The 20650-nt window shown below is 36.1% G+C and overlaps 1 protein-coding gene and 1 non-coding gene across 5 annotated transcripts; one reads left to right on the plus strand and one right to left on the minus strand.

Annotated features, from left to right (window-relative positions):
• Positions 1-5084: 5084 nt before the first annotated feature.
• On the minus strand, positions 5085-5157 carry TRNAE-CUC. The gene has a single exon. It is a non-coding gene; the product is annotated as a tRNA-Glu (tRNA).
• A 492-nt stretch (positions 5158-5649) lies between these two features.
• On the plus strand, positions 5650-20555 carry LOC110027105. Of its 4 annotated transcripts, none has more exons than XM_020728391.1 (9): positions 5650-5772; positions 6034-6089; positions 6352-6701; positions 9488-9685; positions 9843-10115; positions 10509-10611; positions 17433-17551; positions 18615-18791; positions 19511-20555. In XM_020728391.1, exons 3-9 carry the CDS (start codon positions 6402-6404, stop codon positions 20282-20284), a joined length of 1944 nt encoding a protein of 647 aa, XP_020584050.1. In that variant the 5' UTR covers positions 5650-5772; positions 6034-6089; positions 6352-6401; the 3' UTR covers positions 20285-20555. The 4 variants fall into 4 exon arrangements, with proteins under 4 accessions (XP_020584050.1, XP_020584053.1, XP_020584049.1 ...); XM_020728394.1 differs by lacking the exon at positions 5650-5772 and adding an exon at positions 5871-5976; XM_020728390.1 differs by lacking the exon at positions 5650-5772 and having other exon boundaries at positions 5998-6089.
• The last annotated feature ends 95 nt before the right edge of the window (positions 20556-20650 follow it).

Here is a 20650-nt window from a genome sequence, read left to right on the forward strand (position 1 = left end):
GATTGAATGTTAGACAACATCAATGTTCTCCTCCTTCTTGAGAACACCTTGTTCAACTCACTCTTGATACCCTCATCATTTGAATCTGAAAGAGGGTTATATGAAGTCTAATTTGGGGCAAGCCTCTCTATGTCAACCCCGGTCCAATGATGCATTGCTTGAGTCCCCTTCAAGTAGCCTCAATTGAATCTCTCTCAACCCCTTCTTCTATAGCTCCTTCACATCAATACCATATACATGATTGCGGCTTTTAGCAAACGATCCTTAATGATGCACTTGAACTCAATCGAGCTCTGGAAGTCTCCTATAACCCTCAACTCAACTCCAACAACGTCAACTTCCTTCTCATATCTCTATTTCTAGATCACTCCCTCAATTGTTGACATCTTCTATCTCATAACCTTCAGACTTAAGGTTAGCTCATGCATTCACTAACTCCTCTCGACTAGTCTCTAAAACCTGACGCTATAATGAGAAAGAATAACTCTATTTTGCACTCAATCAATTGATATTTTAATGCTCTAGCTTCCTCAGCTTTAAAATCGCATCAACAGTTATACTGGCCCTGAAGGAACATGACTTTGATGAATTCAGAGTTCTTTTTTCTCAAAGAAAGAACAAACCTAGCTTCAAACTCCATATTTCTAACCATCTGAAATAAATAATTTTATTTTAGATGGATAAAAGAAACATGAACTATTAAATTCGTTACATGTAAGAAAAACTCACAAAGTCCTTAGCCTATTAGAACTCGTGCACGAATGAGCTGGCACGCTGTCTGGAATATGAATGCTCAAAGGTCTGGGCAAAGGATTATTCAAATTTTCACTCCTCCTACTCTACTTTTAAGGAAGCATCTCACAGTCACTATCCAGTAAGTACTTCTTCGAAGGTGCCATAGAAACTGACTAGGGCCTTTCTTCTCATATTTATTTCATGTTGTCGTAAAAGATCACCGAAGATGGAATACGAGGTCGGTCCTTAATAAAAATTCCTTGATTATAAAATCATATACATATTGCATATGAAATTGCATCTCCTTGAAGTTCTGAAATCCAAGCATCCACAATATTTCATCTTCAATGATCTAGAGAGGGATAAACAGATGTTACGTTTTCTCACATTTCTTACAAAATTATATGTCATTTTGCAAGAAGAATAATCATAGAGACAAGCATCTCACACGATTCTTTGTGCAAAGGTCCTACACCTTGCTCTTGAAGGATACTTGACAATATGTATCACCAACAACTACGTCCAACCAAGCTAAAATCTCAAGTGAAAACCTTAGCTCCTGCTTCTGAAAATGGTGAATCAACTTGATGATGATTGTCATCACACGATACTAGAGTTGTGAAATGCTAACTCTGACAACTTTCAAAGTTTCTATCAGCTTGATTGTCGGTGAAAATTGCAAATCAGACAGCAATGATTCCTCATAAATAGCAGCATATCCTGAAGGAGGAGAGGGCTTTATCAGTTAAAGCTGATAATTTCACCATCATATCATTTGAGAATTGAAATTTCTTTTGAAATAATATCTTATAACCATACGTTATGGTTGATATAGCCTCTTTGGGATAGTCGCACTTCATCAGGTTCTCAAGGAGATGAAGTTCTTCAGACGTCGGCATCTCAAAACATGAAATATCTACATCACAGTGGCACAACTGTAATACAAAGCTCTACTCTAGAGTGACACAACAACATACCAAAGGGAACTCCGGGGTGGCACAATAATAGGCCAAAGTGAACTCTATGTTGGCACAATAATAGGCCAAGAAAACCCCTTTAAATGTCAAAACAACAGGTTGGGCTTCCAAGCTGTTTCTTCTCTTTCAGGCCTAGTTGCATGCTCAAATTCATGAAAAGGGGCAAAATTTTAGGAAAAAATCACTTGGATCGTGCCTCAATCATGCCCACCATCTACCACTACTGCAGAATGACCTAGACATCATTTGATTGTGTGATTTGCATGAGAGCATGAAAGCGCGGAGCGCTGTCTAATCCAACATCCATGGATCATCGACTAACTTTCTTCTGTCATTTGGGGCTCTGTCGGCATGACCTGCATGGGCCCCATGTGTCGACTGGCCCAATCTAGCCTGCAAACGTGCTCATCGTTCTGTGTCCCGGGCTCAATAATGGCCAACTTACATGCTGACACTATTGACCTAAGTCGCGACCTGATACAGCCAGTGATTCGGTTTAACCGGTGAACCATCAACACAACCGCACACCACAACCCATTAAAACTGGATACCCACTAAAACCCGGAGTGATGCCTCACACGTGTCCCATGGCCTCTGTCACTGCCTTTTCAGCTTACAGGCGGCAACCACCATCTACCACTGCCTCCAGACGATAGTCGCCGTCCGCTGCACCATAGAAAAAGTTCAAACTTTCTAAGTATCTTAAAATATACTTAGTTTTTATTATTTCAGCAAATTTTAAGCGAAGAAATCAAATTTTTTTAAAAAAATTTGAGGGGAGACAACTGATATGTCATCAACAAATTTTTATCATATGACATAAATTTTGAGGCATGACATGAATATCGAGGCACCTTTTGTATAAAAAGTTTTCAAACTCAAATTAAAAATCATCTAGAACTTTAATGAACTTATAGTCAAACTGATTGGCTCAATGAGACAGACATAATGACACAAAATTGATCTAATCACAATCAAATCAATCCCAAATCAAGCCATTAAATAACTTTTGAAAGTTTTGGGTGGTGAATTGGAATGCCAAATTAATTCTAGATCTAAAATTTTTATAGCAAATCAAGCATCTCAATGAGATGAATTCAATGGGCTCAAGATCACTCGACACCAATATTAGTAAGATACTAAAATGTGAATAAAATGTCACCGGATTGTGAGAGTTTCTCTGGGTGTCATCTGACAGAGTCGTTCATATTTTTTCCTTATTTATAGGGGAGGTCACTCCCAAACTCTTTGTAAATAGAGCCCTACCCTCTTGTGAAGAGGAAAGGAATGACTAATATTTGAAACCAAATCAAGAATTGAATGGAGAAGAATGAGCTAAATTCTAGTGTAGTCATAGGTCAAAGACCCGATGAACACTTCACGCTCCCACAGTCACTGACTACCGTCCATCGACCACAACTCGTTGGTCGTCGTTGAACATTGTTGGCAGCCCCTACTCATTACAACAAAGCACCATATAGAGTAATGACTTACATCACGAAGTGATGAAGAACTATACAAAGCAACGCATCATTCTGAAGACTGTGCAATGACGTCCCTCGAAGATGGTGCACTAAAGTCCCTGTCAACTAATCCCAATTTCAATCGCTCTTAACTAGTGTACAATGAGTCCTTTTGCATACAATGATTGTACTTCGAGGGACTGTGTAACCCTTCGTTTGTGGCATAAGGGCCTATAGAGTGTACTCACCAACTCACAATAGATCATTCTGACTAGGCTAGACCCTATGTTTTCTCCCTTTTCAGGTTTTCCAAGTAAAATTTCTAGTGTCTAAATCTGTCACTTCCATTGTATGTGTGTGTTGAACTTTCGTACAACACTAAAACATTAAATAATTATTCTGTCAACGTGAATCTTCCAACACGCAACAATGAGAAACTATAAATATTAGAGAACTTGAGTTATAAACTTAAATAAAAGAGTTACGATCATCCACTATTATAAAGAGTAAATGAAGACATAAAAATAAAAGATACGATATAAGGGAAAAAGATGTCACTAGAAAATCTAATGTTGATAACTCTGTGTATTAAAAACTTTCATAATTAAATATAGGACCAAATGAAACTCTAATTTTAATAAACATAATAAAGTCAGTCATCTCAATCATGTCAATTCAAAAAAGTCTAAGATTACTTAATTTTGATATCAATAAGACGCCTAAATACTAAAAGAATGATTCATAATCAAAATCATTAGCATAAACCGTCTAATGAACTATTTATGATTTTGATGAAATTAATAAAAAATATTGTTGTTAAAAGCTATAAATAAATCTCTACTCTCCACTTAAGAGGGGATCTTAACTTTAATGGAAAGAGCTTCAAGATTTAAGGAAATTTAGAGCTAACCTCGATATTTAAGTTTGAGTATCATTTCCCAATGCTTTTTAACAAGCTTTAGTAAATCAAACCAAACATCGACCAAAAAGGAAAGAATGCTCAAAAGTTTATTTTGGAATAAGAGTTGAATTGTGGGTCAAATGGGTGATATACTTACAATTAATGTTATTTACATATAACTTAAAATAATTTAATAATTATGTATTACTATGTTAAATTTGTTTAAAAATTAATTAAAAAAATTTAAAATATAATTATATGAATATATCTACTATATGATATATTTTTTGAATTATTGCCGCTCAATTTTTACAACCCAACTAAACCTAATTCTTATGTCCCAATTCTTCATTTCTATAAATATTCACATAACACATTTAATCCCACATTATAAAGAGGTGTTAGGACTATAAGATTTAAACTAATAAAAAGAGAGCTTCATATTTAGCCTCCTTTTGGGGCGGTAGTGTGGTGGCAGTGCGACACCATACCACAGTTTTATCTGCTTGAGTAAACTGCATTTTGTCCACTTTTTCAAAAAGTTAACACTGAAATATGTTTTTTCCCATTAGCTCTGAATAAGTGTGGTGGCAGATTTCTGGCTGCGGTGAGACTTTTTCAAAAAAAAAAAAAAAAACATTCGAGAAAATTTGAGAGCTTGTAAGAGAAACAGATTAATTTCAACAATTTAATCGCCTGCATAAAAGAAAAAAGGTTTCTTCGACAGAACAAGAACGAAGGAAGAACTTTACCTAAATGTTTGGACAGATAAAATTCTGTATCTCCGTTGATTAATGATTTGGCCGTCGATCCAACGTCACAGAATGGATGAAATCGAAATGGATGAATTGAAAGCGAAATACGATGCCAGTTTCAGCTTCCAAATCTCACCAAGGTGACGCCTTTTCATGAAAGCGAGAAGGATTTCATATATAGGCCGCGATTTTCTTCAAAAAGAAGTTTACAGGAACCGAATGGGAAAAAAAAAACACGAAAAAAGACAAAAAATTCCGTTGCCGGGACTCGAACCCGGGTCTCTCGGGTGAGAGCCGAGTATCCTAACCAACTAGACTACAACGATAAACAAACTCTTAGTCATTTACTTATAGGTGTGTTAATGAATCGAGTATGAGCGATCCCAAAGGCTTGTTCGTATTTGGCTAGTTTATTTAATAAACTATTCAAACACGAACTGTTCAACGAGCGAATACGAGTTATTTGCGAACAACAAACTTTTTTGACAGTTATCATGAGATAGAATTAATTTGTGTTATTTCTATAATATATATAAAAATTAATATTGAAATGATATAAATAAATATTATTATTTAATTATTTAATTTCAAAATTAGCTGAGCAAGAACAAATAAATCTGTATTTGTGATCATTATGTTAGCGAATTAAATACAAACTATTTTAAAATTTTAACGAACGCGAGCTGTTTGCGAACGATAAATCATTTTTACAGAGATAATTACATTCATACCACATTTATAAAATTTAAATAAATATATAATTTTCATTTTGTGAGGAATTCCATAAAACGCCCCGTTGCTTTTAACGCTCGGTGGAGGACGTCTTGAGAGAGAGAATGGTAGAAATGTATTGTCGGCCACTGAAATTCGTCCTGTCCTGAAAGTTTCCATAATGTACGCGGATGGAATGGCTCGCACGGCGCCTTCTGCTTCTCCGCGAAGTAATTTTAAATAAATATATAATTGTCATTTTGTGAGGAATTCCATAAAACGCCCCGTGGCTTTTAACGCTCGGTGGTGGACGTCTTGAGAGACATAGAATGGTAGAAATGTATTGTCGGCCACTGAAATTCGTCCTGTCTTGAAAGTTTCCATAATGTACGCGGATGGAATGGCTCGCACGGCGCCTTCTGCTTCTCCGCGAAGTGAACCCTAACGATCCCTGTGGAGTGATACGTTCTTGTTTCCATTCTTCTGCGCAGAAGACTGGTTTGATCTGCGGATGCAAGCGAAATTGTGCTCCGGGATTCAGTATCAGGTAAGCTTGGATCGTTTCAGGTTTTTTATTGCTTTTGATTTGATTTTGTTAGCTTTTTAGATTCTTTAGGGTTTGTACTGTAGGAATTTTGGGGCATTTCTGATTTTTTTTTTATTGAATTTATTTCATGGATCTTGTTAGCTGTTGTCTGTTGTGGTTTGCGGAATATATTTTGGCACGGAAGGCGTAGTGATCTGAAAATCTTTGTTGTTATTGTTTGTTCTGATCTAGGAGGAAATTGTGTTCTTTCTCCTGTTTGCAGAAAGTTTATGTGCTTTGTTGTTTGGATTCATCAACGGAAGATTGAAAACAATGGCTACGGCAACAATGGCCACCGCTGCAGGTGCGGCGGCTCTACTTTACTACACGCTGAACAAAAGATTACAGGCAGAAAAATCTCGGGATCATAAAGAGGGCGAAGATAGTGATGATGGATCTAGGAATGCTCCTGATGTGAACAGGATTTCTCGGAGGCCGGTGCAAGCACCAGCTACGTGGATGGAAACAATATCGACCTTGTCTGAGACCTTGAGGTTTACTTACTCTGAGACTCTGGGGAAATGGCCGATTGGAGATTTAGCTTTTGGGATCAATTTTCTTCTCAAGAGGCAGGTACACCCTTTAATTTGCTTGTCTTTAAGCAGGCATAGAGCTTTTAAGATGGAAATGTACTTATAGCTGTCTATTTTTATTGGGAAAAACCCTGAAGAGTTTGGTATAAACATAACCTACTCCGTTTGGTTTTCTTGACTAGAAAGAGGGGCATTTACATGCATAACACATAATTCTTATGTATTTACATATCTAACCCCCAAAGTTTGATATTTACATGCATACCACTCAAATCTTTAACATCACATAAAAAAGCATCACAATCACTACCTTTTTAAAATTAAAATACACTTTGTCATTCATTTGTTTATGACACCAAGGTGCTGTATGTGCAAATATCTAGGTTTGGGCTTTAGGCATGTAAATACAAATTTTTGTACATGTCTTATTTTGATATGGAATGGGAATTACACGGACATTGTTAGGCCTTTGATTAGATTAATTTTTTTTTTAAGTTTCTTATTGGATTCATATTTTGATCTGTATTAAAGAAAAGGAGTTGGTGCTAGAAAGGGGAATGGATGAATAGATATTGTAATATCGGTGGAAGCATTTTAACGAATTAAGATTACTAAACTGTTTTGAAATGGTAACGTAGTTGTTGTAATCTCTTTGAATATGGCGCACATCTCCATTTTTTTTATTCAAGGTTTTGTGACTCTTTACATGCATGTGTTGTGACTGCATTCTAACTTTTTTATGAGCACTAAGTGGAGTTAATTTTTTTCTGAAAAAAAAAGCTCCTCATTTTACCTTTTACAGGACACAAGTTGGAGTCTCTTGTTTTTTGAGTTGAACTATCCCTGATTATTTCTTATGATGAATATTCTTGCAGCATGCTGCTACTAGTTTGTCTTTTTTCACCAATTGATTTTTTATTTAACATGTTGAGTAGATGTACCTGAGGATTCCTATCCAAGTCGAGTGTCATGTTTGTTCATTGTCACCACCCCAAATGGAGTTACTTACAAGTTACAACCTAATGTTCCTTGGATATGCTTTTCTCTGTGTATGAGAGAGAGAGAAACTTCTGTTAAAATATATGATTTGTTCTAATATTGGAAAATGGAGTCTAATGGCTTTCGGTTGAGTAAATCTAAAATTGAATACATGGAATGTAATTTTAGTAGTAGTAGATCTAGTGGTAGAGTTGTAACTATGGGTGATCAAATCATTAAACGGTGTGATTGTTTTAGGTATCTCGGGTCTATTGTTCAAAGTGATGGTGATAGAGATGGGGATGTTATTAGTAGAACTCAAGTTGGTTGAAGTGGAGGAATGCATTGGGCCTATTGTGTGATAGAAAGGTATCGCCTAGACTTAAAGAAAAAATTTATAAGATGGTGGTGGGACCTACAATATTTTATGACACAGAATGTTGACCTTTAAAAGATAAGCATAAAACTAAGTTAAGTGTTGTTGAGATTAGAATGTTTAGGTGGATGAGTGGCTTGACACTTACAAACATAATGCAAAACAAATGTATGCGTGAAAGGGTTGGTGTAGCTCTAGTGGCAGATTGGAGAGAGTCGTCTTAAATGACTTGGCATATTAAACGTCAATTATCTGATGTTTCGGTTAAAAGAGTAGTTGTTTTGGATTCGACTTACGTTAAGAAAGACTAAGATATACCTAAAAAACTTGGGCATATTAATAGAAAATGATCTAAATTTATTAGAATTAAATGAAAATATGACACTCAATAGGACACAATAGAGAAAAATGATACTTAGTGGGATAAAGGCTTGTTGTTGTTGTTGTTCTAATATTGGAAAAGATATTTAGTGTAAGGAGCTCGGGATTACCAAAATAAAGACCGAGTATATGACATACAAATGTAGTTGTGAAATTGAGAATTGTTAGTCATTATTTCTATAAGGTTACTGAAGCCTAAATCTGATAGGTTTATTTATCTTGGATTTATTATTTAGAATAAATGGGATATTAAAAGAAAAGGAGATCTTGCGCTAGACTTGATGGTTAAAACCGAGAAGTAAATTTTAGTACTTTGTGATAAGAGAGCATCCATTATGAAATGTAATGTTAGACATATGTACAGCAATGGTATGCTAGATGAATCATAATATTACGTTATAAAGAAGTTATAGATAACTAAGTGGAGTATGTAGAAATGAGAAAAGTAAGCTGGATGAGTGGGAATACTAGGAAGGAAGTATGCGACGTATTGTGAGAGTTGGTCCCTATTGAAGGTAAGGAAGTAAAAAAGTAAATTTAAGTGATTTGAGCATTATACAAAGGAGGATAAGATACATCATTTAGACTGGCAGATAAAATTATTTTAGATTAATTAGGAAGGAAAGCCTTATTTAAAGGGTAACTATGGATAGATATTGTGTAAAAAAATTTTGTAGGACAGATTTAACAACTTAAACAACATTTAATAATAATGAATGGACAGATAATTCATAAAGATGGCCCTCTATAGTTGGGATTATGACTAATGATGATTATTAACAATATACTCTTTATTCAATCACAGCCCTCCAATTATATTTCAACCATGTGAATTACTTCTGCTTCTTCTATAATATAGGCAAGGAACTCATCGCAAAAGTATGCAATTTTCTTGTTTGTTAGATTCTGTGATGCAAAATATCATGCAATATCCTTTACATTTGTATCTAGTTTATTTGCAATGGAGGGGTCTTTTACTTCCAGTGGTTCACTTATGCGAGTCATTAGCTCATGATAAATCATGACATATTGGCATCATTTCATTTGCTTGCTAAAGCTTTTCTTGTCACCTTTTCCTCCTTCTCTTGCAGGGAAATTTAGATGTTTCTAGTATATACGCTGGAGATAATAGTGTACAACTTAAAGGACCAAAAATCACTGCTGAGCTAACATATCTCTTAAATTTGTTAACACTTTGTTGGCATTTTTCGAAGAAGCCATTCCCGTTATTTCTAGAGGCAACAGGTTACTCTCGCGAAGATGTTCTACTCCAGGAACCAAAAGCAGGGGTGAGTTCTATGCAGTAATTGTTTGAACTGATGAGTTCATCTTTAATCATGCCAGCCTTGAAAGTTTCTGTCACTGCTGACAATTTTTTTTTAAGATTTTAAAATAGTTTATTATAAGTCCTTATTCTAATGATTTTTTTGTTTAACATGGTTGCAGATTTTGAAGCCAGCTTTCACAATTTTAACTGACAGGGACACTAAGAGCATACTTCTACTCATTCGTGGAACGCATAGCATAAGGGATACTTTGACGGCTGCAACAGGGGCTATTGTACCATTTCATCATACTCTTGTACATAAAGGTGGTGTTAGTGATTTAGTTCTTGGTTATGCACACTGTGGAATGGTTGCGGCTGCTCGATGGATTGCGAAGATAGCAAATCCATGTCTTACAAAAGCATTGCATGATTATCCAGATTACCAGCTAAGGGTGACCAATGTTTTCCATATTTGCTACTCAAGTTTTTTTACGCCGAACTTGTAACTTTACTAGTACCAGATTTGATGAGATGAGAAGTTGAAAACTCTTTGCTTGCATTTTAGTTTCTTGTTTAGTGGCTTGTAGATTGTCCTTGTGGTTTTTCTTCTTTAATTTGTATTATACTTCACATTGCCTCAACTCAGCCAACTTGTTTTGCCTGTTTGTAAAGTTTTAAATAGTCACTTCACTCTTGTTGTGCCATGTTTATCTTTGTTTTTGCTAGTTAAAATAGTTTAATTTAGTTTAGCCATTTTTTTTTCCTCATTTTTATCTTGATTGAACTGTTTTAATTCAGTCTTTTTGTGTTTTCTTACTAACCTGTTCAGTAATAATTTTGGTTAGGTTGTCGGCCACTCACTCGGTGGAGGAACTGCAGCACTCCTGACATATATTTTACGCGAGCATCAGGAATTTGCAACTGCTTCTTGTGTTTCTTTTGCTCCAGGTTAGCTTTCATCAGACATTTTTTTATGAGAAGGCATACACGAATTGCACTCATTATTGTTCATACACCTCCTTATGTGTGTTGTGTGAATGAGTATGTATAGTAAGCTTCATTTTTATGGCCCCGAAGTAATAGTTTGGTCACTTTTATGCTACAATAATAGCCAATTTGCTAGATAGTACTGCAGATATGTACCAAATTTGGTGGAAGCGCCATGTAATCCTTCTCACACTTTTGAGGGTCCGTTTACTTTACAAAGCTGCCATCATAGCTGTCACCCCGTTCCTTTAATACACTTAGTTTTTCATTGGGTGTCTATTCTTCATCATCATCTCTAGCCTTTATTCCCAAGTAATTTGGTCGGTTTGGAATTCATTTCCATCTGTTTCATTTCTTATGAGAATTAACTTCCTGCAAAACCTGCGAACTACTAGAGGCAGCTGCTTTATCCTCTTCCATCAAGCAGTAGTGACTTTCTTCCCTTATTGACTCTTCGCAGACTGTCTATATACCTTTTTCCTTTTTTTCTTTCACCTTATACGAATTGAAAAGGCATCAGTTCTTCTTCTCCTCTGCTAATGACCAGTGTACTAGCGCTTTTCCTTGTCCTCTTGCCTATTTAAAATGGTAGTTCCTTGGAAAGTGGCTCCAACTACCAAGTCCATTTAGGAGGAGGTTTCTTATCATATATCTTTATTTGATTGCAAGGCAATTTATGTGTAAGGAAAGCATGCAGTTTTATATAGAACTTAACATTTTTCTTAGGAACTAATTTCTAACGTTATTACGAAATCATACATGCGTTTATTCTTTTTTTTTTTTTTTTTTGGTTTGGATTCGTTATGTATGCTTGTCCACAGGGCGAACTAGCATCAATAGGGCATTCTGGCATTGCATTGATAAATCTACCTGTTGGCCTTGTTATTATGTTTGCCATCAGTGTCAGTGGTATTTTTTCAATTCAATGGTCTTGCCTTCCTTTGTAAGTTGATGCTTATAAATTTTGTCGATACACACCACGTACTTTTCATGTAGGTTTGAGCTATCAAAGATGACTTAATAAATGTCAAGTGGAACCATCTTGCATGTCGTTTCATTTGTGTAATTCTTGTGAGTGCAAGCTTCAAGTGAGAAATGCAAACAATCTTCATTTATGGTTGCTTCTAAATCTAACCTAAAGTGTAGGGATTGAGATAGGGTATGTTCCTAATGTCTGCACAAGGTTGGCTGAAATAAGATTCTTTTGGCTGTTTGTGTCGATAATGTCGTTGGACTCCTCTTGCTAGAATTGTATCCTTATAGTGAATAAATTTTTTTTTTATATCCTGAACGGAGGGTAACTTTGCCACCATATCCTTCAATATTGCCATAAAAATAAAGACTGTTCCAACCTGCCCATCGAGAACTGAGCATGTTATTCATCAGAACAAATATTTGTTTTTCAATTCTTTTGTATTTAAGACAAATGTTAAATTTTAAATTTTTCCAAAATTTTTTATGTGGTATATATGCGAGACATTGATCATAAAACTTGCCATATATATATATTGATTTTATGAGAGGAATAATCATCAGTTGTCCTTTTTTCCCTTTTTTTTCTTTTGAAGATTATTCTCTTCAGATGATTCCGAGTCTTTTCTATTTTACATTGGTTCTCATACTTTATGGTCATCATAATCATGCTTTTATTGGCTGAGACTAGTGATTAGGAATTAGCGGATCTGGTATGCAATTTGAAAATAACATGGAAGGTGTACTTCATTATTGTTTGTTTCTCTCCAAAATTTATTCCTAAGGTAATTGATTGTTATCTTAGCTCCATGGTTTACACTTATAAAGATTATTTTTTGTGTTTTCACAAATTGTCACTTTCCATTAGTTTTTTACATAGCCCATTGGTAAAACTTTTGATGTATTAGCTGTTGAAAGATATTCGTGGTTGCCTCTTCATGACCTTTCATATTCAGGCTTGCATTCCACTGCACTAAAGCATGACAATTGAACTTCAGCTAGGTAAAGATAATCTTATCTTGGTGCCATACCCATATAAAAGACAGTAAATCTCCAACTGATCAATCCATGCATTAAGCTTATCAGCATCAACTATTCATTACATGAAGAAATCTTCACGTTGGCTTCTATTTTAAATGGTTGCATCTCTTTTTCATGAGTGATTATAAGGTTGAAAACGTGCAATTGGGTAGTGAGGCATTCTCCTTTCATGAGGTGAGGCTTAAGCTTCGACGTGTAAGCCTCAGGATTAAACCAGTAAATTTATGAAAATTATGAAATAATAACATACTAATGTTTAAATAAGATATCTAAGGTCATAGAAGTTAAAATATGACCATTAAGGGTCATGCAGTCCAACCATATTTGCCTGAGAGGAGGAAGATTTTGACTTAAGGGTGTTTGCATTCTCATCTACTCAAAGATTAGAAATGACTCTTCATCGTCTTTGTATTATTTTTTTTTTAAGTTTTGCACCTTGCATTAAGGATTTTTTTCTGTGATTGCCAACCTCTTAATGTTATTGTGGAAGCCCAGAATGTAAGGCTGGAATGGCTAAAAACATTTTAGGGACTTCTTAAATGATTCCCTTCTGACATCTTTCTGCCTCATTTGGACTCTTCCTTGTTGCGGACGGAATGAAAAATTGCAGCCTTTTTCTTTTCTTTTTTTATCTTGCGCCACATCACACCCCCCCCCACCCCCTTCTGACATCTTTCTCCCTCATTTGGACTCTTCCTTGTTGCGGACGGAATGAAAAATTGCAGCCTTCTTCTTTTCTTTTTTTATCTTGCGCCACATCTTGGTTTTTTTCTAGAAAATTTAGGGTACATTTAATTTTGAAAGGAACTAATCGTTCTAGATTGACTCAACTTCTATCAAATAACTCTTATTCAAATCTCTAGTTACTTGTATGATAATTCAACTAGTTAAATAGATTAAATTTCTGAAAATTTAAAATAAATCTGCATGATAACACTATAAATATAATGAATTGATTTTGGCTGTCTAAACTTTGCCGAACTTTTATCTATTACATTCCTTGCTCAAAAAATGCTCTACTTTGGAGCACATCTCATGTGTTATTGGGTGCAAGAATACCCTTGCCACTGCCAGGTCACATTCAAGGGCTAGGGAGAGCCTATTTTGCCACAACCCAGCTAAGGAAATAGGGAATGGCAGGCTGTTTACCTGCTGAATTTGTCTTCCAACGGTGATGAAACCAGATTTTGCAGTAGGAATAACAAGTAAAAGAATGAAAAGGGAATGAGATGGAACAACTTTGACTTGGCGCTTGCTAGAAGCCTGAACCTCAATATGGGACGATGCCACAAATTAACTATGGCTGTTTGATTCATTAGTTAGGGATTTTCGTGGAATAACTCCAAAAATGTGAAAACAACATGTTTTTGAAACCAACTAATTCTGCCATCTATTATTACCACTTGCCTTTAAATAGGCTATTCAACATATTACAAATTAACATATTTCCTAACCTACCCTTCAAGGTAACTCAAGCATAAGAGCTTGTTTGATGAACTGCCAACTATTTTTTTAATCAATTTTCAACTTGGAAATATTGCATTTCAATCTTGATTTATGAGATCTTCATGAATTAGCTTGCATTCATGATTCTCAAATGAGCTAAAAAAGGGCATGTTATCATCTCTTGGAGTAAGCTTTTGTGATTAGTTCCACAGGTAGCCGCATAGAGTCTGAATCTCTCTTGTTCTAAAACTTCTCTACACTAGTCTTTTTTCCATAATGTCCCTATAGAATTTACTCATAAATTATCTTTGGGAGTCTATTCAAGAGTATTCCTTAATTATATGCTTGATTGTTTTTGTCGGTTATCTCTTTGGATTGTGTTTTGCTGATCTATGGATTGAGCAAGCTATTTGACCGAGTATTATAAGTAGAATCGGTATTTTTGTTTCAATATACTTGATTGGGCCCCATATAACTTTATTCATACAACTTATTCCCGGTAAGAGCCTAAACTAGTCTCCCGATTATTAGGAATTGACTAATTTTTTCCCAGAGTTTTTTAATACTCCAATTTAGTTTTAGCTATTAAAATTATTCCGGATTAGTCCTGAATCAAATTTTATGTTTAACTTAACAACGACTTTCACAAATTTAAGGGTAAATTTGTCTATTTACAATCTTCACAAATTAAACACCATGGACTTCTGATACTGATTTCAAAATAACAATTTTTTGTTGAAATTCAAAGGTTTTACAAACGACACTAGAAAACAAGAAATGCAACGACACAAACACAAGATCTCTCTAGGGCTAGGATTGAAGGTGGTGGGCTGCGTGTAGAGTTGGTGTATGGAAGGTTGGAGGGGGTAGGGTGGCTTACGGTGGAAGGTTGTCGTGATTAGTGGAAAATGTTGTTGGATGGTGGTGGTGGCAGCAAGAGCGGTGATGGGAGGTGCAGTTGAGTTGATAGAGGGAGGGGTGATAGCTAAGGATGGTAGGTTCTGTTGGGAGGGGGAAAGTTAGGTGCTGCTGGACTGGAGGAAGGAACAAGAAAGTTGTGGCTGGAGATGAAGATAGGGGTGGGCGGCTTGCAGGGAAACAGTTACAGTGCTGTCTTTGGGTTGGTTACAATAAATACGGCGGCGGTGGCAGTGGTAGGGTTGCGGGAGAGTGGGAAGGTTGAGGATAACCACCACTTCAGGCGAGATATAACTGAAGCATCACTCATTGTCAAATATATCTCTAGAAGGAAAAAACAGCTGCCTACGACAAACTAGATAGAAACATGAAAACAAGTAATGCCCTAGAACAAGTAGAAATAACATATACTTATACTAGGTAAAATTGGAGGGCCCCACCCACTTGGGAGGCAAACCTCAAACCCTAGGAATACCGACCGCCCCTCCTAATCCCACCCTGAACCAATTGAACCAATTGAACCAATTCAAGTGGACAGTCCCGTATCAACTTCACTGCTCCAATTCGCCAGAGGATTCTTACACAAAAATAGCCTAGCTCTAAACCTTTATTGCTCCTCCTAATCCCACCCTGAACCAATTGAACCAATTCAAGTGGACAACCCCGTATCAACTTCACTGCTCCAATTCGCCAGAGGATTCTTACACAAAAATAGCCTAATTCTTACACAAAAATAGCCTAGCCCGTATCAACTTCACTGCTCCAATTCGCCAGAGGATTCTTACACAAAAATAGCCTAGCCCTAAACCTTTGTTGCTCCTCCAATCGCATGGCTTCTCTGCTTCTGTTTCACTATCGCAGAGCACATGTCTCCAGAATTTTCGTTGCTCCACTCAACGGAGCAATATTCATCTCTTTCCCAATCTCGATCTTCATCTGTGGTGCTTGTGCGGACAGGCTTTGCCTCCATCCGCACGTTTGCGCATCCTCCTCGACGATAGTGAGGTGACATCAACCTTCGAATGGAGGAGCAGTGAAGGGAGTATGCTGTCGATGACTTAAGGTCTTAAGGTCAAAGCCTGCTCTGTCAACGCAAGCACCACAGATGGGAGACGGAGATGAAGGCAGCACCGTCGAGTGAGGTAGTAACGAAGGGAGTGCATGTTTTGAGTCATGTGCTTTGTCAACGGTGAAATAGAACCAGAGAAGCTGCTCGAGTGGAGGAGCAATGAAGCTTTAGATCGAGGTTATTTTTCTGTAAGAATTCTTCAGTGAATTGGAGCAATGAAGTACATGGCGAGTTTAATTCCTAAAGATTGTAAAGATGGATTTACCCTTAAATTTGTGAAAGCCATTTTTAAATTAAATGGAAAATTTGATTTTGGATCATTTCAAAACAACTTTTATAGTATGAGATTAAATTGCATCATTTTAAAATTCTAAGATTAAATTGGTCGTTTCTTAGTAGTTGGTGGACTATTTTGGGCTTTTACTCGACTCATTCCGGACTTTGTTACCTAAGTCATCCAAAAGAACATGCCATCTTCATTCTTTAGTAAATGTTGCAAATTGCAATTTATGAAGTACAAACACTTCAAAAATTTTATGTTTGTGCCAACTACTTATCATGCGTGGTACCTTTTTGATTTGTCTTTAGAGTGTGTGCTATGATGAAAATCTTATTGTATTGTTTTTCAAAATTAGAGTCAAATAATACACCCTTACATTACCAGTAGTCCGGGGCATACATCAACATGTTCTATTTACCTTTGTTTAAATGATGAAGATGTATATGGTTCTTCTGTTCTAAGCTCACATACTGAATGGATTTGTTTCAATATTGTTTTTTGTTTGGTTTTTACTTGTTCTTTTATTCCTTTCCTTTTGTTAGGCAAACGTTAAACATTTGGCGAACCTATTAATAGTTCAAAAATAAATGTTGATGCTCACTCCTTTAACATGCATGGTATTTATGTGAGAATCAGAGTGTCAACCATGATAATTTTCACATAAAATGCAAGTCGTCGGGTTTGTAAGTAAACTTATAAATGCAACATAAGTCCAGACCGGCCTAAAAGAGGTACTTTGAAGCATGCTGGTTTAATTGAAGGAGTTTTGCTCAAGGGATTGGCTTTCATCTTTAAGACAAATGTTTTTTAGCAGTTTAGAGGACTGTCATAGAAAATGTTTAATCTAATGAAGAACATGTAGTTATAAAGCCATTTTCATAGCAATTCTATGAAAATTATATCAACTTTATTATCTTAGAAAATTAATTATAGATCTTCATAACGCCATTTATATTTATATCTGTGAACCTACTATTAAGTTGCTGTGTTTGCTAACTTGGCATATTCATTACAAGTTGCGATTATTCACTAACTTAGAATTTATTGTACATGCAGCTGCATGTATGAGCTGGGACTTGGCAGAGTCGGGTACACACTTCGTTACGTCAGTTATTAATGGAGCTGACTTGGTTCCTACGTTCTCGGCAGCTTCAGTGGATGACTTGCGTTCTGAGGTTTGTATTTGAAGCCCTCCTTTTTTTTGGGGCATTACATACATAACACATAATTCTTATGTATGTACATATCCAGGACCTATGCATTCATATTTACATGCATAAAAATTCCACCATCACTATCTTTTTAGTAGTGAAATACTTCTTTTCAGACATAGGCTAGGCATAAGTATAAACATCAAATTTTGGATCTTAGATATGTAAATACATAAGAATTGTGTGGCATATATGTAAATTCCCCCCTTTTTTTTGGAGCTTAGAGAGCCAATGCACAATTCACACACACCACATTATGCTAGTTTCGAACCCGGACTCCAAGGAGGGGTATAAATAAACCTAATTTTTGGCATACTGAGTTAATTCATATTTAGAGTTCCTGACGCATGGTTACTTTTGGAGCTTCATTTTCATATTGAATTAATGTTAGATTGTTTAGTCAAAAGTTTTAAGGGCTGTTTCGTTTGTTGAAGAAAGAATGTAAAGGAGATGTACTATATTTGGAATACTATATTTGGAATACTTTGGAGTTGTTTGTTTCGATGTAAAATAAATATAGGAGTTTATATTTTTATGTTTGGTTTGAATAAAAATAAATTCAATTTAAAATACACCTATCAATGGCGATAGGCGGACAACACTTTACACAAAATGGTGCATTTGAAATTCACTCAAATCCAGTGGATTCCAAATACATTGAAATTGAATTAGAGAATTGAATTTCTAAGACATTATAATTTTGCACTGCTTTTGAAATTCTTCCAACCAAATGTCTAGATTTCCAAAACCCATGCAAAAGAGCTATAATACACTTCTCGCCGACCAAGCAGCCCCTTAGCAGTTTTACAATGCAAGAGTAGTTAACTGCAGAAAAATGAGTTTGGATTTTTCATTTTTTATCTATTTGTATCTTCTATCAAATTTTCTGGTTCTGCTTCTGTCGTCAGTTAATACACAAGCTCCAGTTTACAGTTCTGCATCTACAAAAATACATGTTATCTTTTCTGAATATTTACAAAAATACATGTTATCTTTCTGAATATTTATTTTAAATTGCGTTTAATAGGTCACTGCATCAGCATGGCTAAATGATCTAAGAAGTCAAATAGAGCAAACAAGAATATTGAGTACGGTCTATCGCTCTGCTTCTGCTCTCGGCTCTCGAATATCATCAATTGCTAATGCTAGAGCAAGAGTAGCTGGTGCCGGTTCAATTCTTCGTCCTGTTTCGAATGGAACTCAGGTTTGTTTCTTAATTTTTAGCATGATATTTCTTAAAATTAAAATCTAAATATTTGCAACTAGGGGCATTTACATGCATTCCCACAATTCTTATATATTTACTTCTCTAACACATGAGATCTTATATTTACATGCATGGCACTCAAATCCTTAATATCAAAATTTAAAAAAACCACTTTTTTTAAAAAGAAATACTTTTTCTCATGCGTAGTTTTGTGACACAAAAGTGTTATAAATGTAAATATAAATGTTTAGGTGTTAAATATGTAAACAGATATGAATGGTGTGGTATGCATGCTAATTTCCCCAAGGCCAATAAATGATTTCAGTAATATACAGTTGGGGCACTTACATGCATACCCCACCCAATTGCCACCAAACTTCACTTCCTACATTTATATCATCCAAATCTTTTACCTCACATCAAAATTACTATCATTTTAACCTTTAAAATGTGAAATACACCTTTTTCATGCATAGGCAAGATGGCATACATGTAAAAATTGAAGCTTAGATGCTAAATATGTAAATACATAGGAAGTGATATGTATGTAAATCCTCATGTACAGTTTTGGAATGCAGTACTATTGCGGCAATTAGTAATTTCAGCTCTCTAAAAGCCAGGGGAAGTTGGCTGATACTTGAAATTTAACGCATCATTCCAAATTTTGGATCTAACTTCTTATCCATTTTTTCTCATGAAAAAAAAAAATCTCATAGGTCGTGATGAAGAGAGCTCGTAATGTGGCCCAGGCTGCTTGGACTAGTCAATCCCTACGAATAACCTCATGGTCGTGTATGGGTCCCCGTCGCCGGCAGAGCGCCACCATGTCCGTCTCCACCTCAAGACTAGATGAACCTGGGACCAACTCCACCACAGCAGCTGAGACAGTGGATCCTTGTCTGACCTCAAACAATACCTTCATGGAGACGAGAACCGAGATAATGACAGCCCAAATTGACGATGCTGTTGAGGCTGAGATTGACGAGGACGACCTCATAGGCCTCGCACGGAATGAGGAAGATAGCATGACCGAGGCCGAGCTTTGGCAACAGCTCGAGAGCGAGATCTACAGAGGAAGTGTGGGTGAGGAGGCTGACGTCGTGAGGGAGATAAGGGAAGAAGAAGTCGCTGCCGTTGCGGAGGTGGCGGAGGCAAGCGAATCAGATAGCTTACTTCCCGTAGTTACAACCGAAGTCCATCGATTCTTTCCTCCGGGGAGAATAATTCACATCGTGACGTTTAATCCAAATGATAGATCACCTGAGGAGGAGGTAGGCGACACTGTTGATTATGAATTTCGAGAGGAGAAGGCAAATATTAGGGTTTTTGAGACCCCGAGATCACTCTATGGAAAGTTAAGGCTTTCGCAGGCAATGATAAATGATCACTATATGCCAATATATAGGAGGAATATGGAGAGGTTAATTAATGAGCTTGTGAAGGAAGAAGATTCACAAGAGGAATCTCATTACAAGGATAGATCTTTATAGAGAAGAAAATTGCTTCATTAGTTATAAAATAGGCAAGCAGATTGCTCCATTAACTAAAAAATAGGGCTTTGATGTAGATTTGTGCATGTATAAATATGTTGCTTTACATGATGTTCTGTGTCTGATGGTTTCCTTCTATTATTACTATTATTATTTTTTTTTAACTTTTGCTTGTAATACTGTATATTCATGGGAACTGATGGGCTGACAAATTTTAATTAGCACTGCCTGAGAATGAAATATATGAAATCTGGCATGGATTCTTCAATCATGGCCTCCCCCTTATTTTGAGGAGGCATTTTCATGCATACCATGCAATCCCTATTTATTCGCTTATCTAATACCTAAATTTTACTTTTTTTTACA

This window comes from Phalaenopsis equestris, unplaced genomic scaffold (genome assembly GCF_001263595.1).
Source record: "Phalaenopsis equestris unplaced genomic scaffold, ASM126359v1 Scaffold000414, whole genome shotgun sequence".
Classification (NCBI taxonomy): domain Eukaryota; kingdom Viridiplantae; phylum Streptophyta; class Magnoliopsida; order Asparagales; family Orchidaceae; genus Phalaenopsis; species Phalaenopsis equestris.

Bases quoted from the DNA above. Each gene is read 5' to 3' on its own strand.
- LOC110027105 (XM_020728391.1), top strand. From the start codon at position 6,402: ATGGCTACGGCAACAATGGCCACCGCTGCAGGTGCGGCGGCTCTACTT. The intron at 10,116-10,508 runs GTGACCAATGTT...AATTTTGGTTAG, and splicing joins ATCCAGATTACCAGCTAAGG to GTTGTCGGCCACTCACTCGG. The intron at 17,552-18,614 runs GTTTGTATTTGA...TGCGTTTAATAG, and splicing joins TGGATGACTTGCGTTCTGAG to GTCACTGCATCAGCATGGCT.